Below are 26,944 nucleotides of genomic sequence, written 5' to 3'. Positions count from 1 at the left end.
GTATTTCAAGAGTTCGTCTCTGAAGGGGTAAGGGCAACTCCAGTCTGGGTTTTGCTCAAATGAGTACTGGTAGAGGTAACTGGGGACATCACAGGCCAGATTTGGGTACTTGTTTTGATACCAAGTACCGCCGACTTCACTGAAAACGAAGGAATGGTCATTTTGTAATAGACACATTGACAAAGATCGAGGAGAACCACAATAAGGGTCACAGATGTTGTACATACCTGAACTTTTCATATATTTTAAAGTCAGTGTAGCCAAGATTTCGTAGAGCGATACCACATTGAATACCAGACATTCCGGCTCCGACGATCTATTACATTAGCAAGGGCGTCAACATGCAATTTGTTGACAGTAAGCAGTAGTACGATGTCAGACATACAGCAATCTTGGGTTGTCGGGCTACTGGTGCAATTACAACATCTTTTGATGCCGACGCATTTTCAGGAGCAGCAGCAGCGAGAGGAGTGACGGTCATCTTAGAGTCGACAACAGCAACTTCAGGCTGTACTTCGTCCTTCTTGGCTTCCTTCTTGGTCAATGACAAGGACGAGACCTTGGAAACGACGGACTTTAGTGTATCCATAGTGCGAGTTCCTCGTTGAGCAGTGGTTTCACCGGCAGGCCCGCTTCTACAAGTGGTCTTTAACTGAGCCCAAGCTTCTTTTACGGTGTCCATGTTGCGAGTTTTAAGCGTGAGGCAAAGAAGGTTTTATGACGGTGGTGTTGCAACGAACGTGATGCAAGAAAACGAAAAAAACGGAGGAAGAGAGGTGGAGTTTTACGATTTACATATCCTCGTAGCTTCCGTCCGAAAGCGAAATAATATCAAACAAAATTCATTATTGACTGCTTGCAGGCGTGTATCATCTTCGTTCCAATGTTTGGCTCCAAGATGGCAGTCACTACAAAATTCCGGACTGGTCAAATTGTATTAGCCTTTGGTTCCCATAAATGACGGTGGCAGCCGAGACGGAACCCAGCTCATCAGTCATCAAATCGACTGTATACCTGTCCTCAAAGTCCCTTCCAACCACTACCAATCTTGTAAATGTTCATTTGGAAGTCTTGCCTCGACTGCGGACAGCAACCTTCTTCGTATCAACTCCAAATCCCGACGTAATAAGCATACAAGACACCATATTAACCATTGATGGATGCAAAATATTCCTCCCAGTCTCTATATCCAAGAGATCACGAACATCAACCTCGGTCGAAGGTGTAGACATCACCGCATCCGTTGCCGACACAGACGAGCTGGCTTGCACAGTAGATTCACCGTATACCGCCTCATCACTAAAGAAACTTAGTCGAATAACGTGTCATGGATGTAATTCTGACTTGATTGTTAGAAACTCAAAGGAGGACGATACGACTACTTTTCGCCGAGTTTTGGACTTGCCGTCCTCGCATTGGCATGAAGTGGTGGATTGCTGGATGTGTCATATGGAGGATTATAGTAAACTGATTACGCCAAATGGATGGTTGCATCCTAAACCTCGGGACTTGCTGGTTGGAGGTGCTTTTGTGGTTTTGCATTCACTGGATATGGAGATAGCAAACCTGCTGCATGGGGTGAGTACCGTTTTCTTTCTCAATATCGAAATGCATGCAGTTAGTGTAATCTACTGAGCAACTATCGCATCGCTGGATACACGGCATGTCAGATCCGCTTTTTTTGGCTCTCAATTACGGAAGATCTAAGAAGGCAGTTGCGTTGTCAATACGCTATACTGTCGATACAACCTTCCAAGAGCAAACGATGATCTCTCTTTTGCAGTGAAACCATGTTGTTGGCTTGAAGATCGTGAAGCCTCTTTCAGATGGACCGCAAGGGAAGTCTGAGATTGAAGGCTTTCGGTTTTCGAGACACCGTGGTGACGAACTCAATAGAAAGCTACATCACGGATGTAAGACACCTCTGAACTGCCTGAGTTTCTGTGTGTTCAGGGCTACATATGTCACAAACAGACTTTGCTCAACCCTTTCAATCGTTTTTTTTTGCAGAGACACTAACCAGCGTTTATTGCATAGGAGGTATCTCAACGTGAGCGCTGGACTTCGGTCTTGTGTAAAGAGTGTTTAGCGCCACTAGGAGAAGTTAGTAACAAGGTCGAAAATGAACCGGACTCTCCTGTTTCATACAAGATTTACAAGTACTCTGTAGACTTTTGGACGAATTCAGAGTAAGCTCGTCATTGGATCTTCAGGAATATATCATATGAGTCTAATCGCACTCTGAAATGTAGTTCGGCGGATCCATATCGTAGCTTTCCCGTTTATCTGGCGCACGACTTGCTAGAATCTGCTTCATCCACTGCATCATATCGCTATGTGGTTTGGTCTTTTGGACTTGGAAAGGATGAGAAAGCTAAACCGTTCATGCTGGTAAGTTAGCATTCTCACATATAGTGCCCTCTGGAGGTTGAATGTTTTTGCTCTCCAACTAGCTCTGGATGTTGAATGCAGACGTTCGAGTTGCTAGTCTAGAAACACAAGCCAGCCAAGCAATTGATGACTCTGTCGATTCGAATGATAAATCGACCAGCCTGAAATCTCGACGTGGTAAGGACAAGAAAGGACGTGAAGTTGGTAGGATGCGACTTCAGGGCCGAGAATCTCACTTCAATCCTCGTTTCGTTAGCTCTCAAAGTCTTGTACATGGACTGCCGTGGCTCACTCGACCCAGATCGTGCCAAGTATGTCGTCGTTTGTTCTTCTTCGTACCGATTCGCCAAGGGCCAACCACTCTTCATTTAGGATTTCGTCAACATGGTTGGCATCCAAGACAGCGGAGCGTCTCACCTTCCCATCGGCTCAATGTCTTGAGCTGTTAAGTACTCTTGACCAATCTGCTACTGTGCATATACCAGCTTCAAAACGGACGCTCAACCACATGAATGTTGGGTATCTCTTCCCGTAGACGTGTCAATAGCTTGTATATATGTTGAATATACTGTACAGAGCTAGAAATCGTGTAGACGGAATTTGAAATGTTAAGCTCGAATCATGCTAGTTTTTTCTTCTTTCATAAATTGTATCAAAATTCACTAAGGACCCATATTGTATTCAAGCAATGGAACTCTATCCAGCATGAATCTATCTAGGGTCCAAGATCAAATCAAGGTCGACGAGGGTTTGTGGAATTGGCTACTATAGCCTCTTACTTTCAACGCTGACCTAAATTCTCGTTCTTTGGGAATAGCGGTGGTTTAGAGTTCAAAATGAGGGTCGGATCGTCATTCGATTAGTGTTGGATGTTGTTGGGTAGTCTCGCATCAACCGCTTTGACGTGGGATTGATCTTGATGCATCGACATCAAAAGGCTGGGAAGAAAATCGTTGATACTGCCAACCACAAGTCTTTTTCCTTTAGACGTTGTTGCCGCTGGTTTGTATCATGTATTAATACAAGATGTGCTGCTTTTTCTGTGTATTTACATATCGTTCGTCTTGTCGGTTGTTGTGCTGTGAAGGAATGTGTCTCTACTCGACAAAGGCATTCTCATCTTGACTCTATCAAGCCATAACGATGCGTGTTTGTCTGTTTTCGGCTTGAGATCTTCTAGTCAACAGTATAAGCCTTTGGATGTTTTCGATGGATGACTTTTGTCCATGCTGTGTTGACGCAAAGAAGTGAAATATAGGGTGACAACACAGCTCATGTACCAGATTTAAATCAACTCGTATTCGATATTTGGATCGTTTGAGAGTACGTTTCATCCACAAACTTGACTTCATATCGTCGTTCCTGAATCTGCAAATGGAGACAACATTCGATTATTCATTGACTGGAGCCGCTACAGCCACCTTTCCAATCTTATGTAAGGCCCAAAAGTAATAAGAATCATAGTCTTGAGTTCCTTACCACATTTACATAACTCGCTATTGCCCCAAATGTCCGTTTTTGTGACATCAACTTCTGGCTTGTCACGGTTCCGTCAAACCAAACACAATCTTGCTGAACATCATACGACAGTAGGTGTGCTCCAATGAGTATTTGCCCGTATTTTGTTGCCTTCCACTTCTTGCGTTTGATGACTTTGAAATTAGGTCATTCAGAATTCAATGAATCGATCGCGTTGACGACATGCAGAAAGAGAACAAGCTCTTGTACCAAATAAACATCCATTTTCAAACAAACGAGATCTGTATTTGTTGAGAGCTTGCTTCTTCAACTCACTTTGGCTTGCATCGTATTGCAGATATTTGCTTAATGGACGCAACACTCGATTATTCACTGAACAGTGACGCTAAGGTCATCACTTAAAGATGAAGTAAGCGTTGCAGAGCACTATAAACTGTTTCGTAGCCATTTTATTACAGGTAAACCACTCACAACGCACCAAATCTTCCGTTGTGCGCAACCATGCTGAGGAGTAATCCATGACTATACAAGAGCGGAAGAAGAGCTGTATATCGGGCTAGACTTGCTTCGACGTGTAGAAGACTCGGAAACGTTGAAAAGATTCAATTTTTTTGAAAGTGACGATGGAGACACGATGATCAATTACAGACGGTCAAAGAACCCGGAAGCTTGATCTAACTATATATAGCATAAATCTTTCCTGTCTGAAAAGGCTAATAAGGTCTTCCTCTTTAAGCTTTCCTCGTTCGATCGGGGTTTATGGTTTATGAATGTTTGGAGGAAGAAAAGACAGCTGTTTTCGTGCAAGAGACTCGCTTAGCTAATCAAAACAACACTCAGAAAGAACATTCGGATGCCGTTGCACGGTTTTTATGCGTCCAGGCCTCGTTTTTGTCAGCTGCGTCAATTTGGGGTAGGGCAGCTCAGAATTTGACTTTCCTGATTCTCACAAAGTATCCATCTGTTAGAGTCACGTCTATAAGCACATATTCACGTGATCCAAGAGTGGAGAATTACTCAAGAGGACTCGGAACGATCTACCACAAACAATACACTCCTTTCACGATAAACTGCAGCCAGCCATCATCGGAGATGTCCAACACCGACCAAACCCTCCTAAGTCAAATCCGAAACCAATACTTCCAACAAATCCCAATCCGTCTCTTCAACTTCCATACCATAGTCCCATCTCTCGACCTCCAAGAACATATCCTTGACACGACGACATCAGCAAAACGACACCAACCACATGCATCATACCGTCTCGTATTCCTCAAGCATCTCATCCATTTATGTGAAGTACACGCCCTTGAAGTGTATGAACCGATATATGACGCTGTCGCTGCTTGCATCTCGACATCAAATACAGAAACGATGACAGTCAAAACATATTTTCCACCAAGCATGCAACCGATAGAGTTACATGAAAGCATGGCAATGATATCTGGTGGTACGACGGGGCTAGTAACGTGGACGGCGAGCCTGCGTCTCGCAGAATACATACTCGCAAATTCAAACATCTTTGACAAATGTAGTAGTGTTGTGGAATTGGGTGCTGGTGCGGGACTTGTATCGATTCTAGCATCGAGATTATGTAAACGAGATGTATATGCGACGGATTGTCATTCGCAGGTGGTGGATAACTTGATTCAGAACGTTGAGCTAAACCAGTGCAGTAACGTAAAAGTCAAAGTGGTGGACTGGGAGGATAAATGTACAATTGGACAAGTCCCGGCATCATCATTCGTATTAGGAGCTGATATAGTATTTGATCCTGTGTTGATTCCACATTTGCTGTCGACCTTGGATGCGCTGATGGGAGATGAAGCATATATAGCATCAACAATACGCAATCAAGATACTTGGAATGTGTTTGAGGATGGACTTACTCAATCCGAATTCCAATCTGTTCTTGTATCTGTCGACAATCAAGCACAGAAATGGATTTATCCGTTGGAAAAGGAACAAGTCAGGATTTACAAACTGTCCAGAAAATTGAAATAAGTACGTCATATTTTATTATTATCGTTGGTATGTACATTGCATGCGGATATTGCTAATAAGAAAGAAAAAAACTCCACTACTATACTGCAACTAATACTACTACTAAACTACTGAACTACTTCACTGTTACCCTCATCAACTGACGTACTGCTGCACAAACTCACTCGATTGTCCCCCACCTCATTGCTAGCTTGCTGAGCCTGTCGTTTCGTATATCCCACAACTCCACCCATTGATGCTATAACGACTTCCAAGTCTTCATCCTCCTCATCATAATCTTCGATATTCGTATTATTGATGTCACGGGCGTCTCCTTCTTCTACATCAGGTATGCCCAAATCTTCATCGAGCAATAATTCTGCATTCATCAGACTTAGTGCACTCAATGCGGGTGTTTCCACAGGAGTGATAGCATCAACACTGGGCGAAGAGTCCAAATCTACTATAGAATGAGCTGTGGATCCGACTAGTACATCTGTAAAGTCCGTATCATCTAAAACCCGTAACGATAAAAGTGCTCGAACTTCACGCGGTGTCTTTGCCATTATATGAGCTCCACCTCCATACTTTCTACATCCACATAATTTAGAGTTTTCTACAGAAGCAATATGAGGAGGGTAGAGTCGGGCAGAGTTGAGTGTTAAGCTGAGTGATCGCAACTGGGGACATGCCAATATAAGAGGTTTGAGATAGTTTAAGACTTCGGAAGCTGGAGTCAATGCAGCAAAGGCATGCACGATATTCAAAGTATGAAGACTGGGCAATCGAGCCAAATGGATTAGAGCAGCTGGAGTTAAACTACTGCAGCGTGTCAAATCTAGTCGTCGTAGACTTGGACAGTGTGTTGCCAACTAGAAGAGGGATGAAGATGTTTTAGACATATGAAACAGAGTCGGGTAAAATCAAATTTCACATACAGCATCAATAGAAGAATCCGTCAAATGTACAGCTCCAGATAGACTGAGTTGTCGTAGATTCGTACACTTTCTGGCGAGATGACTGACACCTTCATCCGTGAATGACCCTGCGGGGGCTAGATGCAGTGTCCTTAGAGAAGGACAGTGATCCGCCAAGAACATTAAGTCTGGTGTTGATCCAACCGAGAACTTAAAGTCCAAGTGCAAGCGACGCAACTTGGGGTTGCTACCACCTATAGCTCGTACAATCGTCCTACACAGAAGTTGAATGTCAGAAAATAAGTCTAGATGTTGATTTTGCAAGCGACTTCTTCTTTACCTGAACTCAAGGCAACACAAACGGCGAATAATGACCCGTTCGAGCGATCCAGAGCAAGCCTCAAAGAAGCTAGGCAACTCACTACCATGCAAGTGCAAGAATGGCTTCCTACTCTCAATCCTGACTTCCTTGAGTGCTACCAGTGCTGCACCCAACGACTCCCAGTGAGTAGCCTGTACACGTTGATCTGCACACATGACAGATGACAACGACAAGCTCTCCAGATTGGTGCAGTTGGCGACCATGGCTTCTATTAATGCTACGTGTGACTTAAAGACGGCACGACTCAAATCTAGATGACTCAAGTGCTGAGCCGACTTTAGCAAAAGGTTTGGCCGAGTGATTGTGCAAGGAGGCAAGATGAGGGATGTACATGATGGCAGTTTACCCAAGAGGCGAGATGTAGTCATGGCTAGTGATGGCGGAGGTGGTGAAGCCAGTTTGGGGAGATTTGTGCGCATAGTCTCGGCCAATATACTGATATATGATTGTGGCCTGGTTGGTGGTCGCAATGGCATTAATATGATTTCATCTGGTACTTGTGCTGTTACTATTGGTAATGGTGCTGCTACTTGTGCTGCGGGAGCTGGACCTATGGGCTGCTGTGGTGGCAAGCGTCGTCGAAGACCAAAAAGTGTCGCCTGAGGTGTCGATGGGCGAGCTGGTTTGGGTTGTTTCTTCGGTCTGATGGATAGATGACTCATGTCAATAGTATGGATTTCCAATATTGGGCTAGAGTATCCTGGAAACGATACATTCGTTGCCAGATCTGGTAAAGTTGCAGACGATGCGTTGGATACTAGATCGTCATTACTCTTGCGATTTCGGAGCGTTCTCCAGATAAACGCCTGTTTAATAAGAGTAATAATTAATTTTATGAGTAACGAATGCAACTTTTACATCTAGTTGTGCACACTAACCTTGTTCCATTTGGAAGTTTTGGGAGGCAGTCGCCCGTTCTTCTTTGCCACCTGTTCGGCCTTTTGATGCTCTTCAAGAACTGTTCTATAGAGCTTATGGAGCGCTCTAAGTGACGCTGGCTTCACTTTGGACCATAACTAAGTTGGGTGTTGGAGGTGTAAAATTCATGAGCAAAAAATGTGGTGTTTGGGAGATAACTCAATAAATATGCAGTGTTTCAAGCCAAAGAGTGCGTACTCGTTCCGTAGCAACAGCATTCCATTCTCTGCTGACAGCGCTTGCAGCGGCCAGGTCCTTCGTGCTCTTGATGTTTTTCACAATCTGAATAAGTAGTTCAGGTGGCAGATGAGTATTCCTTTTAGGCTCCGGAGACTTTATATTCACTTGGGCCTTGGCCTGATTAGGATGAAAAGCATTCTTCATCTTGGAAATCATGCGTTTGGCCTTGTCCAGCGTCTTATCCTTGAACGTTGTTCTTTGCTGTTGTTTCTCATTTGGATTTCGGTGGCTTTCTGCAGGTTCGCCGTCATCCTGACTATCGGCATCTGCATGATGGGCCTTCCTTCTGAAGCTGCTGAATGCGCTGAGGGCCTGCATACTTACTTGCCGCTGTTGTCAGTGTTTGCACGATGGTTGTGGGACTGTTGTTTGTGGCTAGAAGTATCTGCCGGCTTGCATCGTCCAAACAGTAAGTCATCAATGAACGCGTAAAGCCGCTATAGCAATTCACAAATCATCCGTCGAGACACACATTGCCTCCGAAAACTGAAAAAACCTTATTGTAACATAAGATCAAACAACGTGACAGTCTTTTACAAACAGTGTTTTTCTGATTAAATACTTCCAAACATTATGCCTAACGGAATTTACAGCTATAAAGTTTACTGAGGTCTCTTTTGCATAGTCACTCTACCTGTGTGCGTGCTGCTAATTGCCTACTACACTCCTGTCACAATCGAAGGTTCGGTACCTGCTTCACGAGAGGTTTCTGTTGGGCTCTCGACTTGGGCGACTACTTCCTGTTGAGCAGCTTCGCGAGAGGTCTCCGTTGGGCTCTCTACTTGCGCGACTACTTCCTGTTGAGCAGCCGATTCTGCCTGTTGAGCATCTACTCCAGAGCCTACTCGTGCTTTTACGCTCCTGAAGGTAGCACCACGTTCAACCAATACAGCGACCACCTCGGGAAATACACACCGAGAAGCAATATCAAGACTGGTTTCTCCATTTCCGTCTTCAAATCCTATTAAACCAGCACCACCATTGTCTAAGAGATACTTGACAGTAAAAGCATGACCTTTGCGTGTAGCTGCTATTAGCGTTGACCCTCCCCAAAGTCCCAAGAATGACGACAGGACACTGCCCAAATGACCATTCATTGCACGCACTGCATTCAGGTGATCGGACCAATGTTTGCATGAATATCTTAAGTGAGAGGCACCTCCTTCTAAAGTTCCATCTAAGCGTTCTGCAATGGATGCTGCAGTAGCATTTGTGCTATTCAAGACCATGACTCTGGAGTTCATCAACTCAAGACACTGTTCTGCGAGCTTCATGTTGCTGAATGCAACATCGATACTGTGGCTGTCGTCGTTATAGTGAGACTTTATGTATTCCAACATCTCTGGCAAGAGTTCCACTTTATCATCCGTCACTTTGAGAATTCGAGCAATGCTAATTAATATAGTTTTGACTGTTGCGAGAGGAATGCGAAGCATGCTAGCTAACCCTTGCACAGGTAACGGTTCCTTCAGAGAAGCTAACATGGCAATCATTTGGGGGCCGTGTTCTGCCTCACCCTCTGGACTTAAAATACGATTATACAACACATCCAAATCAGCCTCGGTAAGTGTTGCAGCTGCGGTTGATAATTGACTACTAGCCGACAAAGGCACGGGTGCGACTGGGGAGGCGGCCGACCATCGTTCTGCGGAAGTACCAACCATTTCTGTTATGATCTCTACATATATAGCGTCCAGAGTGTGTTCTATAGAATCGGTACGCCCTTCACTCGATAAATCAAAGCATTTGGCAGCCGGGGCTATCTCCATCGATTGATAGAATGGTCCATTATCGAGCTTCACAATTATTATTCGCTTCTGCTTGGCGACAGCGTAGCGTAGTTGATTCAGGCAGAATTCGGAGGCCTATAGCGCTGGGACGTTAAATTCTGGACGAGAGAGTTGCTCTAGCCGAAACGCACCATCTCATACCTCATAATTGGAAGACAGGTAAATAAGAACAACCCTTGAGGAATTGATGGCCTGGGCAAATAAGTGAAAGAGGTCCGATGTGAGCTGACTCTTGTCAATCCATACGTTCAGCAACTTCGAATCTAGTTCTATAAAGAAACATGATTTAGTCTTTTTTTTTCACGATTTCAAACTATTTTCTTATTGCTCTCACCTGCAGCGACAGCAGTTGCTTCCGTAGAGTTCATCCAATTGTAACTCAACATGACGTCAAATACCGACCCGTCCTCGGGGCTGATCTCACGTTGTAACTGTTCAGACTTCTCAACTGCATGGGCAAAAGTTACATTGCGTTAGATATGAAACGTATTCATGTATGCAACAAAGGTTACTTACGCAGTATATCACTATTCCCGATTGAGGACAACTTTTGCAACACGGTTAGGGGAAAGACACCGGCAACCGCTGTGTTGACATTGAATCCTCGGGCCCACGAATCTGCAAATTCAGAATCTACAAGCACCAAGTCACCAAGTGCTAGAGGTATTTCATCAAGTTTCCTAGGGACAAATGCCGTCTTGACGACATATTGTGTGATGGGACGTGGAATGGACAAATCGTGGTGATCTTCCGTTGTGCCAGGTACCAGGGATGATGTACCGGCAACCTTATTATCAGCACTTTGAGTCCTTAGAGGCACAGGGCCAGTCAAATTGTCTCGTTTCTTGCTCTCGTTGCGTCTCAGAGCCGACTTGTCGCTCCCATCATCCTGAGCCGACACAGCCAGATTACCGACAAATACATTCTTGTCAGCCTGTTGTGACGTTGTTGGGGAGAGTGTTAGCAAGTGTAAAGGGGTTCTGATGCAAAATGTTGAGAGACAAAGCTTCACAAACCACCAGTCGGAGTAAAAATAAAGCAGCTCGATACAATATATAGCTTCAACATAGCCGTACCCTGTCTGCCAATCCGTCCTTGGAATCCTTTTTCCTGCAACTTGGACCAGCCTTACATAAAACCAAAACTTTATGCAAAAAGGGAAGCTTCATGTTGTTCCAAGCGAGCGCAAATGGTCGATTACTGTCAATGATAGTATACTGGTTTCGTCAGAGCTTGATTCCGTCCAGAATTCTTGTAACCTTGGAACTGGTTGATTTTCAAAAACGAGCAAGTAAGACAAGCTTTAGAGAATGGACCAGCCACTGCCTTTGACAGCTGCCAATCTGGCCAAAGTCGCATCACTCAATCCTACTGGACCATTGCTGGAAAAATATCTAAAAGATCAACGACAATTAGTGGCCTCTTCATCCAAAAAACAATCAACAGTCAAAGCAGTCGACAATTCGCAGATAGAAGAAGACGATAATGACGTAGATCTCCATACATACGAGCCAGATAACGATGATGAGCTACTAGATAAATCAAAACAAGTAGTCGCAAATAAGCCAAATCCTCGACATCAACCAACAGCAGAACACGATGAAGAAGAAATGCCTCCACCACCTACCAGTGCAAAGAAGGAGAGACGAATTCACGCTATGAAAAGGAGAGATGGAAGTACTCCTCGACCAAAACGAGCAAAGGGGCAAGTGGATCTGGAAGGAACTACATTACTGTGACCTAACTTTCACATGTCTACAATTAGGGCCACGAAGAGCACCATCAAAGTCAAGCCTGGTAGTTCTTATTGAAGTCTGTATGTAAGCCGTGTGGCAGGCTCTGACAGTCTCTCTGAAACCTAGACTCACCTATTGCCAAAGTGAAGCAAGAACCAGTTCGTAGGCCTCCTCTGCCTCTCATGGATGTAAGCGAAATCGTGTTCAATTTGAAGACATACACTTACATTTCGCTCATTCGTAGAAATTCAAGCCATCCAACATCAACACTTCCAAGAGAATCACGGTGCCGGTTAGCAAGTGGTGGTCTAGATCAAAATCTATTTTTTGCTCACATCTTTACTTAGACTAAAAAAGATCCAAATACTACAAATCAACCTGGCATCTTCAACAAGGGTCGTAAATCGTCAAAGAGTGAGTCTGCTCGTCACACACAGCCACCCAAAAAGCTCACCGTTCTAATAACAAATAGTTCCAGATCTGGCTTTTGATGAGCTTCACTTTTTTAATCAGGACGTATCTGAGCCAGATCCAGAGCCACGTACTACAAAGGATACAAAGGCCACCAACAAGAAACCAGAAGCTATACTCTCTAAATCGCCTCCACAGATCTCTTCCTACTTCCTCCCATCAAAATCTAAACCCATTAAAGAAGCTGGTATCTCAGTAGACGGTGGAAGCAATGATAACAATGCTGCTTCTCAATATGCCGTACAATCATCTCCTTCGTTGATACAGGAACATGGTAGTGAAGCTAGTCGACGTCGTAGAGTGTGTGAAGACAAGAAACGGGACTTGTTCGAATGGCATGATTCGTCAAAGAACGTAAAGGGTCGTCGTCATGCTCAAAAGGAAGAAGCAGCTGATGATGTCGACGACGATGATGGTGATGACATTGTGTCTGTAACTCACATTGATCAGTTACTTAAATCGCATCGTGAATCGGCGAGAGAACCCACAAAGACAGATCGTAAGTATTTGAGGGGACTGCAACAATTTGTTTTTGCCATATTTGTACCTCCTTTAAGATATAGGTCTTAAGAAGGCTCACCCCAGGAACGCAACAACATCACCTCCTCTTCCTCCTCGAAACCAATCTAAATTATCGAGAGCTGTCTTGTCTATATCAAGTCGTGCCAATACATCTACTTCGAGTCCCGAAGTGGTGAAAAAGAAGCGGAAACGACAAGACGACTCACAGGATGTAGAAGTTTTGTGGAAGGCTATTGTAGAGGAAACACGTCCTGTGAGCTGTCGAGAGAAGAATGGTCTTGTAAACCAATATAATGAAGAAGGAGACATGGATGAGCGTAGCAGAGACAGGATGTAAAAACATCGCAATCTCGACTTTTTTGCTCGTGAATGTTAACAATGGGCAAATTTAGGGATCAAGATATGTTTGAATATGCCAATGCAGCTCCAGATGCATACAATCAAGACATGTTTGAGGAACAGGAGTACGACGAGCAACCACGTCACGAAGAGCATCTATATCAGAATGAATCAGGTAACGATGCTCCAGAGTACGACATGCTTGATACTACTGCTCCGTACCAAGGCAATCCTAGTTACACTCATGACAACTACCTTGACGAGGATATGGATGATATCGGTCAGGGAGGTGTTGATGCGGATTCTGCAGACGATGTAAACTCGCAAGAATTGATGGTATCATGGCAGCTTTCTAGTTTGTATGGTCTCAACACAAACGCTGGAAGAGGTCAAGCTAGAAACATGCCGCACTCAAACCATCATGACAACACAAACAACAACTCGTCAACAAACATGAAGTGGAGACCTCACAAGTTGCACTAATACATATATAAACGACATAAACATAATCTTCATATGTACAAAAAAATACAAGGCATGCAGCCAGATACATGTTTCACAAATGGGGATGTAGACCTGTAGAGTCGTGTTGTTGATTCATTTGATAGTCGTTTTCAACATCGTCCTCAGATTCATCGAGAAGATTCATGTCAAGGCACTTTAAAAAGTCGCTATCCATGAACTTTAGAGCGATTTCTACAGCAGAGGCTTCTTCTGCATCTATAAATGTACATAGAGTCAGTGACAGTAAAAAAAGCTGATTGCACGACATACGAAGGGATGACACACCTCCAAAGTCCTCATCAGCACTAATAACTTGTGGAACAAACGTTGGCGTATCTTTCATAGTCCTCGCTGCACGACCACCTCCACTACTAGTAGCGCTACTACTCTTCTCAGCACGCACAGTCCGTTTCTTGTGTCTAGGTGGTGTGACGGTAAAGCTAACTGGTGGTAGAACTGGTCGAGCAGGTGACGTCCTTCTTGGTGGTGATGATGCTCTAGTAGTTGTGGTCGCAGCCGGTTTGCGGGATTGACGTTCTGGAGATGTCATGGCTGGGATACGAGATTTACGTTCTGGCGAGGTTGTTCGAGTAGTGGCGGTTGCTTCTGTGTTGTGATATGTGCTTGTTGCTGTTGCTGTAGTTTTCGGTATACGAGTAAGAGGAGGGCGAGTTGTATTTGTCGTTCTGAAGCGATTTTAGGTGTTAACTGTAGGCGAACAAACCCATCAAGCACGATTATTCAATACCTGCTCGTCTCAGGAATTCCATATCCATACATGACACCACCACCACTTCTTACATCATCATGTGATGGTCTTGCAGTAGAAGGAGCTGTCCGGTCCTCTTCTGTTTCAGCAACCTCGTCTTCTACACCTGTAGCATACCACAATGCCTGTTTGCCCCATCCGGCAGGTTTTCGAACAGGAGATCGAGGTCTCGTAAACGCATCCGTCAATGTTTGAGTTCCTTCGTCAATCATGCGTTTTGGAACTAGTTCACAAGAAAAATCAGCCTGTATACAAAGCTTATCGATTAAGGTACTTTGCCTCACTTACAAGTCCAATTGACACTCTCAGCATCCCCAATCAGATTCTTTGTACCCTGATTCTTTCGTTTGACGATTCGGCCAATATCGTTTGCATTCGTGGGTACGGGATGATTGTTTGTGATTGCCTGCATAGGTTTGCGAGAACGTGGTGGTCCTTGTGAAGGGAGATGTTCACGATGACCCAACCACGATGGATATGTCCAATACGACGTTGGATCACCAGGTCTTGGGACGATTCGTACGGTGGTCTGGGTAAACAGAGATAGTTGTAAGTACCTATCTGTATAAAGCGACACGACTTCGGTTTTTTTTTTGTTCCCACCTTGATCCCAGCAGCACGACCCCCTTCCTCATAGTTCTCATCATCTTCATGAATCTCCACTAGCGTCGGACTAGCTTCTTGTACATTTTCTCCACCAAACAATTCCTTTTCTCTATCGTCCCAAATGTCGTCGATTTCATGTGTGTCTCCGTTTAAGGCAGCTATCCCGACGATCGCGGATCGTGCTAAAATGATTGAGCGACGCTCGGGAGGAAATTGCCGTAACCATTGTTTTATAGTCGGGTCTTCGACACTTAGCAACAAACGAGATGGTGGTCGAGATGTGCTCATAACGGAAGAATCTACGTGAGAATAACGGATTTAAAAAGGTTTGAATGATCAGCTGGTAAGTGTGCCTTAAATTCTCACCTCTGCTCGCTCTTGGTCATCAAATGTAACGTTTTGTTTATTACGACCACGAAAAAAGCGATGCAACTGGATAGAAACAGTTCTTACGCGTCTCTGACGAGTTTCAGTAGATGTCACGCTGATCCAAGTGAACTTTGGACTCTTAAGTATGTAATGTCGTGTGCACAGAAAAAAAAAGCAAAGTCAGCCAAACATCCAACACTTTACTTACGAGTGCTTTTGAAATCTTAAATTGGAAGCATTGAGCTGCACCGTATGAATCAAACTTTCATAATGATTACATCTGGTAAGAGCATCTGTTGTGTTTTGATTCTTCAAATGGCTGTTTTATTGCACATTTTGGACGTTCGACCTATGTGTAGGAATGGACGCTATAAAGCGGAGTGATTTCAGTCTACCGACCGGATTTACACTCGGAATCATGGAAAATATCGGTGGTTCATGGCAGCGGAGAAGGGCTGCAACATTATCGCTCGAAACAGCCTGCCTTCGACTGATTCGATCTGAAATGGTGTCACCCATTTGCTGTCATTGTGATCTCAAGTCTTCTGACTGTGACGTCTGCGCCGTCTTTTGACATTACATGAACGTGACATCCTGTCGAGTCGTGCTATTTCCCAAAAATAAGCTCTCAACTCCCCGACGGAAGCTTCTTAAAACGTAAACGACCATAAATCACTCCCAACTAAAAAGTCGCTGCTCTGGGAATAAGGATGGTGAATTACGTCTTTGCCCTTGTTTGGGTCATCGCACTTGTTGTGGCTGACACCAAGGCAAAGATCTTGTATGGAGCTGCTACCTCAGCATACCAAGTTGAAGGAGCTGCAAATGTCTCTGGTCGAACTCCTTCAATCTGGGATGGTATGTGACGTTTTTTCCATATGTCAAACCTACATGGACTCTTATGTTTGACGCACTCAACATTACAGCATTCACTCGAATTCCTGGCAAGATTGCTGATGGAAGCAATGGTGATGTCGCATGTGATCACTATCACAAGTATGAACAAGACATTATGATTATGAAGGATCTTGGATTCCAAGTTTATCGCTTCAGCTTGTCATGGACTCGTATGATGCCTGAACGTGGACAAGTCAATGAAGAAGGAGTTGCTTTCTATAATCGTCTTATTGATGCTTTGATTCAGAATGGCATTACTCCTTATGTCACCTTGTATCATTGGGTATGTTACCTTCCCCGTTTTTTTTTTTTTTGATTCTGACACCTGACTATGAATTGACACCCTACGGCAATCTAGGACTTGCCTCAAGCACACCAAGAAGAGTATGGGGGCTGGACGAGTGTGAAAGTTGTAGACGACTTCAACGAATTCGCTACAGTCGCTTTCTCGAAATTTGGAGACCGTGTTAAGAATTGGATTTCCATCAATGAACCATACACCTTCTGCAACATGGGATACCAAATGGGTATCTTTGCACCTGGAGTTACGGGTCAACAACAGCAGTGCAATCACAATAGTATGTTTAGCAATATCGTTCAGGTCGTTTGAATGCGTCTGTTGACAGTAGTGATGTGATTTTCCGTTTAGTACTATTGGCCCATTGTCGAGTGGTGGAAACTTTCCGTACTCGATTCAATAATGGCCGTATTGGCATTACAATGGATTCTGAATGGACGGAGCCATACTCAAACTCTACAGCAGACGTCAATGCTGCAGAGAATGCCTTGGTTGCACATTTAGGAACTTTTGCTGATCCTATCTTCTTGACTGGCGATTACCCCGAGTCAGTGAAAGCAATCAACCCTAGTTTGTCTATATTTACCGATGAACAGAAACGTCAACTAAAGGGCTCTGCTGATTTCTTTGGACTAAATTTTTATACAGCCAGTTATGAGCAAGCTGGTCCCAACAACACGTCCGTCAATACGAAGTATCGAGATGGTCAACCTATCGGAGCTGTATCTGATTCTCCTTGGTACGTACCCTCGAAGCTCAATTTTTCATCAAGACACGCAACTAACTACACAGTGTCCTTGTCTGCGCATAAAAATAAATCATGACAGGTTGTTTGTTGTCCCTTGGGCCTTTCGCAAGCAGTTGGTTTGGATCAAGAACCGATATGGATCGGTTGAGATCGTTGTAAGTACAACCTCATTGCATTTGAAGTCTCATTTCAACAAATCACCTCACAGTTTGGTATGCAGGTCACTGAGAATGGAGTCAGTGTGCCCAATGAAACCAATGTGGACGTCTCCATCCACGATACATTCAGACAAAACTTTTACCAATCATACTTGGCCTCTATGATGGATGCTGTACGTATTGATGGAGTCAAAGTCACTACATACATGGCTTGGTCATTCCTTGACAATTTTGGTAAATCTGTTTTGTGTTGGATGATGGTTTCTGTTTTTGACACCATACTCTTTTCGTAACAGAATGGGCTGATGGGTACTCCAAACGATTTGGTATTGTGCATGTTGACTTTGCGACGTCGCAACGTATGATCAAATTCTCAGCTTTCTATCTTCAAAACTTTTTCAAAAGTTTGGCATGATGATTTCTCTGCTACATATATATTCATAATACATACGTGACTGTCAAAAATATACATGGCAGTTGTATGCCAAGTGTTTATCATGTTCCATCCGTTGTCTTTGCGTTTTGCGTCACTCGACAACTAATGCTTTGAACAATCAACCGAAGTACCCTTGCAGCACACGGTTATCAGCAACATGAGTGACGACAAGACATGGAAGCTTCTTGGTAACATCAACAGTAAGCGTTGAACGTCACTGGAATTCGTGAAACCTTTGATCCTGATCCTGGTTGCTTCTCATTGTTAGGTTACTTCACAGCGAAGGCCAGAGCTTATTTGACATGGAAGGGTATGCATCTAACTAGAATTTGGAGAGTTGAACCGACGATGTCCCTCTGAGCATCGCTCAGTGTTAAACAATGCGATCTTGACCAAACATTGATCAAAATCCACGATCAATCAAACTTCATCGAGTCCTTCGAAACGCTCGCTGCGAATACTCACCTCATCATTGAATTTAGGAATTCCATTCGAAGATGTACTCGTTAATCCTACCTTGATGCAGGACGTGATCGTGCCTAGATCTGGAACAACGTTTATACCTGTCCTGGTATCGCCTGATGGCAAGACGGTTATTCAAGATACGACGGATATAGTCGATTACTTGGAATCAGTATTTCCAACGCCATTTCCTGCATACCCTACGAAGTCTAATCCCAAGCAGAGATTCCTGACCTACTTTTTGGAAGCTTATGGCGATGAGTAAGGGTTATTAGCTTGAAGTAAATGTGAAGATCTGACTGTCAAGCGCATCGTTAGGTGGATGAAGAATTGGGCCATGCATTACAGGTGGAACTTTGAGAATGCTAGAGATTACATGTATCATGAGTTTGGAAGCATGTTTCCTGGGAAAATGTCGTATGAAGAACGAATCAAGAAGGGTGGAGAACGTGCAGTGAAGCTGCAGAAAGCGGCACTTCCACTTGGGGTGACTCCTGCAACCAAAGAGACGATTGAATTACAACTACATGACTTTTTGAAAAAGTTGACAAATCATTTGGATGAGTACCCTTACTTATTGGTATGAGGATATGAGTTTCGTCTCAGCATCGACTTCTTAACCAACTGCTCTGTTTTGTTTTGTAGGGAAATGCACCAACACTAGCAGATTATTCCTTCTTTGGTGGAATGTATGCTCACCTGCTGCGAGATCCGATACCCGGTCCTATTTTAAAGATTAAATATCCGCGAGTTGTAGATTGGATTGAAAGAGGTAAAAACGTGATGTACAAAGTGTCGTTTATTCCTCAAACAGTTTCCCACAAACTTGGTGTTTCTAGTCTGCCAGCTCCATGGTAAAGCCAACCCCAATCGAATACTCTCTGGAACGACCGTCAATGGAATCACAACATGGAAACGAGAGTCACCATCAGATGCAAAATACAATCTACAACCCAACGACGAAATTCCAGTAACGCTCTTACCTTTGCTTAGACCGATAATTGAGGATATGCTGCCATTCATGATAACGACGGCCAACGTCTTAAAGAAATGGTTGTCTGAACAAAAGCCAAACCACAGGGGTGAGATACCGAGATCGTTAGCAATAGCAGATTATCATGTAACTGACCCACTGACGGGTCAAGTCGTTCGTGGAAAACGTGCTGTGATGCCCTATGAATTGTGGATGATTCAACGGTCTGTAGATTGGTATGAGTCGTGCAGTGAGGTGCAACGCCGTGATATTGATGCGATGTTGGACTCTGTTGTAAACGGTGGTAGTTTGATATTTAAGGATGTTGTTCTTGCCGTGAGAGGAGCGCGAGTGAAGAGAGTAAACAATTTGCTAGTACCCGATGTCGAAAAGAATTCCGTACCGTCGTCAGCTCGGTTGTAGTCGAACTCAATAATAGTGACCAGTAAACAAATCTTAGTTTTAATCACATTCGTTATGAATATACTGGGCATAAGCAAAGTTATGAGGGGTGTTCTTGTCACTTGAATCTCTATTCTTATAGTTTCGCACCATGATCTTTGGCCAACTGAGCAGCCAGTTCCACCAAGTCAGTAGCATAATATTCGAATCTCTCACCAGCAGCTCTTGGTTCAGCTGGATCTTCGCCTTCTCGTCGAAGATAAGCAGTTTTCAAACCAGCCTTCCTTGCGCCAATGAGATCGTCTACGTGAGCTGCTACCAACATGACCTCCTCTGGTTGAAGGTCCAAGAGCGCTGCTGCACCGAGGTATACCTACTCGATGGAACGGTTAAACATCAACAACAACACGAACGTGAGACGGATACACCCATACTTTGGCATTTGCTTTGTAATTTTGAAAGAGTTCTGCACTGATAATTGCATCCATTTGAACCCTTATGAAAAGAAGGTTGATTTCAGGTAACGTGTCTTCCATAGTGAGATCAAACAAGCGTTACGGACCCACTGAACTTCATCAAATTCACCAACAAGCTAAAGTTGCCATTCGACAGCGTTGTACATATGAATCCAGCGTTTCTCAGAGCACTCATGCCTGGAGCGGAGTCAGGATGAGGGATCAAACGATGCCAGATCTTGGAAATGTGATCTTTTTCCGCTTCAGTCCACGGAATGTTGTATTCTGCAGCCAGTTTATCCAGTTCTTGACGGTGGTAAGTGTCGATTTTCATCCATTCTGTTGTCTTTCCTGTTGCGAAGGCGTGCACGAATCTGTAGTAGCCTTGTCGCCATCTATTGTGATGAGACAGAACAGTGATGTAAGCTTTGTGTTGAATGTTGATGTTGGTGACAAGAGCGAGATGAAAACAAATATCACTAGTAGGCAAGCAGCAAACTGCTCTTTCTCGAGATCCAGCAAACTCTTACTTGGTTGCAAACTCTTCCCAATCTACCGAATGTTTCAAAGCAGCTGGTGCACTATCCCTCAACGCATTTGGTACGGTTGCCTTATAGTTGGAGATCGTTCCAAAGATATCAAAGACGCATGCCTTAATAACCATCTTTACTCGTGTTTACGATGAAGCTCTTTGTTACAGACACTTTGTTGCGTAGTCAACCAAATCTGAATCAGAATTCAAGCGGTGGCCTGGATTTTGATAAGCGTTTTCAACACGTCAAATGCGTGACTCACTCGTCGATTAATGTGTCTTCAAGGTACAATTAGTGCTGAATCAGTTGTTAATCTACGTCTTCTTTTTCGATTTCTATACTTCAGGTCGAGTTTTTTCGAGCTTTGGCTACTCTAGACGATCGCTCCTGTAAATCCATATAAATCGAAGCTTGAATGTAAATGGATGCACTGGGCAGACATGGTGCGCACATTTCAGTATGATGTCGCCCGTATGAGATCATACTGAAATGTGCGACTCGGAGGCGACAGAATCAAAACGTCGGTGTATATCTGCTGAAGCAGGTTAACTACAGATCTAGCCTCAGGACATGCTCTGGCAGACGCGTTCAGCACCAGCGTAGGAAGAATGTACAGACCACTCCCTAAAGCGTGATGAGTCCATTGCTGGGTCCGTCCGAGGTCTGGACCGATTACAGAGAACAAATTAAAGAAATTCCCCAGCTGAGAATATTTGCTGGGAGAAGTAGCGACAGGTTCGTCCAAACGACTTCCAGGCTGTCACATCTTTCTTTGTTCCCTCCCTCCGCCCTAATGTACTAGTGGGTGAAAACACTACCAGCGTCTTTTTTCTCAAATTCTCTATTGGTGAATAGCTATATTGGAACGGTGTCCTTGGAATGTATAAATGGCTGGAGTGAAAAAAGACGTATTGTCTCAACTGTTGGAGTTTAGGGAACAGCTGCAGTGAGTTGTTGCTACTAGTGGTTATTTTCGCATTGTTCATTTGGTATTGACCATTCCGACCCCCTGTTGTTTGGCTAGAGCCATAAGGTTTCGTAGGATTCAAGCCTGTGAAGCATGTCGAAGGAGAAAGATACGATGTTCTCAGGAGAGACCTATATGTGGTCGGTGTTTGGAAGTAAGTGCTCAATTGATCGGTGACATTTGGCAGATACCTCATCTGACGCCTGGAAACACGCTAGAACTCTCACGAATGTGTATATAAAGTGTACCAGAAGGAGGAGGTAGTGCCCAGGACGGTGAAACAACGACGTCAGCGATTATACCAAACAATTGAAAGTCTGATTGCTCGATACATTGCTTCGAACGGCAATCCTTCTGTCGCTGCTGCTGATGTAAAAGTAGCGGCGCTACCTCCGACACCACCGTTGTCGTCAACTGGATCGCCCAAAAACGGACAGAATGAGGCTGAACAAAACGCTGGGATACCCGATAACCCCTATACATCAGAGAGACAGGCTGCATTAGAATATCTAGCCATGGTATCTGTACAGCAGGTCTTGACACGATTCAAGTCCTCTCCATTCCATAAAACCATTGTCAAGTCTCGAGAGAAAGATCCGACATATTACTGGAATATGGTTGCCCTCGCAGCTCTAGGAGCCACGATAGATCCCATGCCCGTGCCATTCCGTGATGTTTCAAACCAGACCTACATCTTGAAAGGTGCCGAAGCTGGTGAAATGCTACATCAAGAGATAATAAATCGACTCCCTGCCTTATACGATAATATCAACGTTGACGCCTTAGAGGTGTTATACCTGAGCACGATATACTCGGCGCAAAAAGGCGTCATAGAGAAAACATGGCGATGGGTGACGAGGACGTCAAGGGCGTGTTGGAGTTTGAAATTGTATCTAGATCCGGATGAGTTGGTGCAAGATGCAAACGAGCACCTCGCGCCAATGGACTGTCAGCAACAACATTTGTTCCGGCCATATGCTTTCATCCTCGGACTGGGGAGTAATCCACCACTTCCTGCTGCTCTGTCATGGTTTGAGAAAGAACGTATGCGAAGGCTCTTTTGGAGTTGCTTGTAAGTCAACACATTCAATGATGTATTTTGTAGCTTCATTTGCTAGAAAGTCTCTGTTTGTAGTGAGAGCGAAATGAAGGTTGCTCTACTTGGTCTACGAAGCATGTGTAGAATGTATGAAGAAGTGCTAGTATCAACAAAATATCCATGTCCTGACTACACTTGGGTCAAGAGCAATCCTTTGAATCCAGAACCACCAATATGCACAGAAGAAGAGACGAGTAAAGACACTGCCAGCTCTCTGTTTGGTATATGTAGGCTGCTATTGGATGCTCACGATGTGGTGCTAGACATCAAGTTATCTCATCCAATGCTTGGAATTGATTATATCGAATCAATTCATATGATTGAAAAGAAATGGCAACAGTGAGTTACCATCATGCAACTTCATTGATTGTTTGACTGACGAGCGTCTGTGTCTAGACACTGGGAACAAATACCCCAACATGCGGTTACAATGACAGTGGAAGACATGATATCATCCAGCGAGCTGCATCCTGGTTGCCGTGCCATGAACTGTTACCTGCTGATGCTGTATCACCTATGCCTCCTTTGGCTACATCAACCAGGAGCATTGTCTGCATTGAGCCGGCATGGATCTGACTTTGAAGCCTGCAGATACAACATGCATATTGTCAAGTGAGTTGAAGCAAAGATGCCGTTTAGAGCTCGACTGGAACCTAACATGCAATTCCCGCTATTAGATATCATCGAGCGGCACTCAACATTGCAGACTTGGCATCAATGGCACTGCGAGCGAGAGATCAAGTTCCTATCAAAATGTTTCCGAGCTTTGTGAACTTGTAAGTAGTTAAACCTGCTGGACCAAGCAACTCAAACTAACGATTTCTGAATCACCAATGCAGCCTTGCATTCACAGCCGTGTTGAGTTTGGTATCGACTTGTAACGTCACTAAAGATGGATCTCTGAACGCATTGGGACCGTGCCTTCACTTCACCACCATCACAACCATACTATTTAAGAACAAAACGATACAAAACACGACAAATGAAGTCTTGGAGACTGCTTCACAGTCTTGCCCAGAGATGAGGGAACTCATCAATCAAGTGAACCAGTGGACGCTGGAAGAAGGTGGTGAACCTGTAGTATAGGAACGTGATCAATGAAAATGGTGACGAAAAGTCTGAAACTCCGTAGGTCCTCGTGGACAACTCATAAAAAAATCTTGTCATAGTTGAGGAATGCATTACGTGATTGTTTATAGTGTGGCTTCAAAAAAGATGTACATGTAGTGATTGTGAAGAAAACGCTAGTTGTTTTTGCGTCTTAGAACTGTCTTGCTGTTAGCCAGTCCTTGACCTCTTTGATATAGTCGCCTTTAATTCTGACATGGCGAGCGACCTCTTTAACGTGTACTCGATGCGAGGGTATGAAACTCGTCAGATCGTTTGCCAGAGCCTATATTGAAAAGAGCGAGTCAGCGCTTTGCAAGGAATCCGTAGTGCTCAACATCACATACATTCACATCTCCTTCAATCCTTCGAATGACCGTCCATATACCGGTCTGATTCTTGATATCCTTGTATACAGGCAACCATTTAGCTATGGCTGTCCTCTTGACGAGATACGGCAGGTTGTCTAGCAGTCGAATTGAGTTTCAATGTTTTTTGCCAAAAAAATGATGCCGCAAACCACACACCTTTGGTTACCAAAGCAATAAGTCGAGGGGTTGGTTTTCTCACAGACTTAGTCATCTGAGGGCGTGGCCGTCTTCCCATAATCCTTTTAGCCATGAGTGAGTATGGATGCGATTGTTGCTGTATTGTACTTGCAGAGAGCTCATTGGATCGTATCAGAGGCGATGTACGCGATAGGGCGCGTGTCAGTAAGGATCGTAGCGTGTACATCTTTGCTAGCTGGTTCTATAGTAGCTACGTGGTCCGATGTGTATGAGATTTTTTCACATGAACTGCGTCATTTGAGAGGAGCTGCCTGATGATGACGAGATAGAGTTGACGTCTTTAATACGTGTAATACTGACGAAATCGCGTCAAGGACGTCCGGAAACCGATTAAAACGCTTCGGTCTGTCAAGACGGAGCACTTTGGTCGGATGTTTGGATTTTGGTCGAAGAGCAAGAAGCTTGGAACGGCTACCTACGATTAATAATATTAAATATCGAATAAAGAATAGGGCGAACACGTCTTAGAGGCTGCTCTCCCCTTCTACGTTCATTGTCAGTTGTCGTTGACGCGTCACCCATAGCACATTCCTTTCGTCGTAGTAGCTTGACTAACTGTGTCATATAGTAATCCCGTAATATCCAGTACATTGTAAACCATGGGAGACCGATACTCATTCTCCCTGACAACCTTCTCTCCGTCTGGCAAGTTGGTGCAAATAGAATACGCATTGAATGCTGTATCTCAAGGAGTGACGAGCATTGGCATCAAAGGTAACAATCGTCAATGTATTTGGAATTTTATTCCTTCAAAAGAGCACCTGTATCTATATATCATTGCATGGTCGACAAACTCGCAACATCAAAACTCATCAAACACTTAAACCAAACATAGGTCAAAATGGAATAGTCATTTGCACAGAAAAGAAGGTCACATCACCCTTGATTGATGATACCACCATCGAAAAAATATCGCAAATTTGTTCAACTATTGGAATGGTCTATTCTGGAATGGGTCCTGATGCAAGAGTACTGGTTGACAAGGCCCGTAAATCTGCTCAGGAATACAAGAGGACATATATGGAAGAACCACCTGTCGTCATGTTGGTTCGTGAAGTCGCTTCTGTCATGCAAGAGTTTACTCAGAGCGGGTATGCACATCGTTGATTGAGAGGAATTGGTTGGCATACTTTAGATGGGCTTGCGAAGTGTAGTGTTTGAGCAAACGATTACAACATTTCCACTTTACTCACATTCCAGTACGCAATCTGAATAGTGGTGTCAGGCCGTTTGGAGTCTCATTGCTGATTGCAGGTTACGACGAAACTGGACCATCATTGTACCAAGTAGATCCATCAGGTTCATATTGGGCATGGAAGGCTAGTGCTATTGGAAAGAACATGATCAATGCCAAGACATTCCTTGAAAAGAGGTGCGGAAAAAAGCAAGATTGTCTTCTACCCGTATGTTTTGTCATAACTAACAACATCTCTCTCACAACACCATATCAGATTTTCAGATGGAATGGAGTTAGAAGATGCCGTCCATACAGCCATATTGACATTGAAGGAAGGCTTTGAAGGTCAAATGACTGACTCATCTATTGAAATTGGTATCGCCATTCAGGTCGAAAAGGTCAACCATGAGGGTGAAAAGTACAAGACTGGCGAATTCAGGAGGCTAGATGCTTCTGAAATCAAGGATTATCTTGCAAATATTGCCTGATCTTTGTATAAAAGTTGTCTTAAGGAATGTAGCGTCCTTCCTATTGTAAAAAACAGACAAATGTTCCCAGTGTCCTCAACCTTTCTTGGTGATCCATCATTTGCTGTCTTGGTGATCCATCATTTGCTGCCTGTTCTGGTCTTACTACGATATCGTACAACACGCAGCGATCGCCGCAAACCGCGTTAAATCGCTCCTTCCTCGTGTTAGATTCTTTCAAACACTCATGATTGCTGAAACTCCTGATTGACACCAAAAATGAGATACCCAACGAGCTGGTCGGCACTTATGTGCATCATCCTCGTCTTGCTTTCTATTCTGGCACTCTCTGGCGGTAATGATGATGATCAAGTCGACGAGCTTAGAGGTCGCTCCTTGATTCGCCTGCGCTGGGCTAGTAAAATGAAGGCAGATCATGACGCTACTGATGATGGATCACCTCATACAATCAACGATGCAGTGAGTCATGTATTCTTTCTTGTATTTGATTGAACGGGTCGTTCTTCATCAACATCAAACACACGTGTTAATGGCGATGAACAAATGTATAATCCATTCGTCATCATGATCGTTCCAGCACATAATACTGATCATTTGATTATTAGAAATATGAAAAGATGAATAAGAAGCGACATTTGCTGCCCAAACCATTCCTGAAGGAAACATTCAAGGGTTTGTCAAGGGCTTCCACCTATAAATGATCGTACAGACCACCACTGAAACGAGCGTCTCTTGATCATAGAACACTGGAAACGACGT

The 26,944-nt window shown here is 44.0% G+C and overlaps 6 protein-coding genes across 6 annotated transcripts; 4 read left to right on the top strand and 2 right to left on the bottom strand.

Annotated features, from left to right (window-relative positions):
• Window positions 1-957: 957 nt before the first annotated feature.
• On the top strand, window positions 958-2,926 carry SmJEL517_g00154 (uncharacterized protein; the record flags this gene model as incomplete). Its single annotated transcript, XM_031166084.1, has 6 exons — window positions 958-1,578; window positions 2,038-2,189; window positions 2,253-2,391; window positions 2,454-2,568; window positions 2,648-2,702; window positions 2,764-2,926. The coding sequence occupies 6 exons, from the start codon at window positions 958-960 to the stop codon at window positions 2,924-2,926; spliced, it is 1,245 nt and encodes a 414-aa protein (XP_031028079.1).
• A 2,036-nt stretch (window positions 2,927-4,962) lies between these two features.
• On the top strand, window positions 4,963-5,874 carry SmJEL517_g00153 (uncharacterized protein; the record flags this gene model as incomplete). Its single annotated transcript, XM_031166083.1, has 1 exon — window positions 4,963-5,874. The coding sequence occupies one exon, from the start codon at window positions 4,963-4,965 to the stop codon at window positions 5,872-5,874; it is 912 nt and encodes a 303-aa protein (XP_031027879.1).
• Window positions 5,875-13,724: 7,850 nt separating this feature from the next.
• SmJEL517_g00152 (uncharacterized protein) lies at window positions 13,725-15,335 on the bottom strand (the record flags this gene model as incomplete). The annotated part of the gene is made up of 5 exons (XM_031166082.1): window positions 13,725-13,888; window positions 13,958-14,358; window positions 14,421-14,664; window positions 14,730-14,970; window positions 15,045-15,335. 5 exons carry the CDS (start codon window positions 15,333-15,335, stop codon window positions 13,725-13,727), a joined length of 1,341 nt encoding a protein of 446 aa, XP_031027880.1.
• A 791-nt stretch (window positions 15,336-16,126) lies between these two features.
• SmJEL517_g00151 (uncharacterized protein) lies at window positions 16,127-19,811 on the top strand (the record flags this gene model as incomplete). The annotated part of the gene is made up of 11 exons (XM_031166081.1): window positions 16,127-16,274; window positions 16,343-16,596; window positions 16,672-16,891; window positions 16,963-17,350; window positions 17,439-17,514; window positions 17,580-17,751; window positions 17,814-17,876; window positions 18,436-18,676; window positions 18,734-18,995; window positions 19,061-19,187; window positions 19,255-19,811. 11 exons carry the CDS (start codon window positions 16,127-16,129, stop codon window positions 19,809-19,811), a joined length of 2,508 nt encoding a protein of 835 aa, XP_031027877.1.
• Window positions 19,812-24,105: 4,294 nt separating this feature from the next.
• SmJEL517_g00150 (uncharacterized protein) lies at window positions 24,106-24,686 on the bottom strand (the record flags this gene model as incomplete). Its single annotated transcript, XM_031166080.1, has 3 exons — window positions 24,106-24,237; window positions 24,299-24,417; window positions 24,479-24,686. The coding sequence occupies 3 exons, from the start codon at window positions 24,684-24,686 to the stop codon at window positions 24,106-24,108; spliced, it is 459 nt and encodes a 152-aa protein (XP_031027878.1).
• A 433-nt stretch (window positions 24,687-25,119) lies between these two features.
• On the top strand, window positions 25,120-26,185 carry SmJEL517_g00149 (uncharacterized protein; the record flags this gene model as incomplete). Its single annotated transcript, XM_031166079.1, has 4 exons — window positions 25,120-25,234; window positions 25,356-25,611; window positions 25,737-25,892; window positions 25,972-26,185. 4 exons carry the CDS (start codon window positions 25,120-25,122, stop codon window positions 26,183-26,185), a joined length of 741 nt encoding a protein of 246 aa, XP_031027855.1.
• Between the last annotated feature and the right edge of the window lie 759 nt (window positions 26,186-26,944).

The sequence above is a fragment of the Synchytrium microbalum genome (assembly GCF_006535985.1).
Source record: "Synchytrium microbalum strain JEL517 chromosome Unknown SmJEL517_scf0001, whole genome shotgun sequence".
In the NCBI taxonomy this organism is placed as follows: domain Eukaryota; kingdom Fungi; phylum Chytridiomycota; class Chytridiomycetes; order Synchytriales; family Synchytriaceae; genus Synchytrium; species Synchytrium microbalum.
Note: the sequence above shows the minus strand (reverse complement) of the source record. Positions and strands in the feature narration are given on the sequence as shown.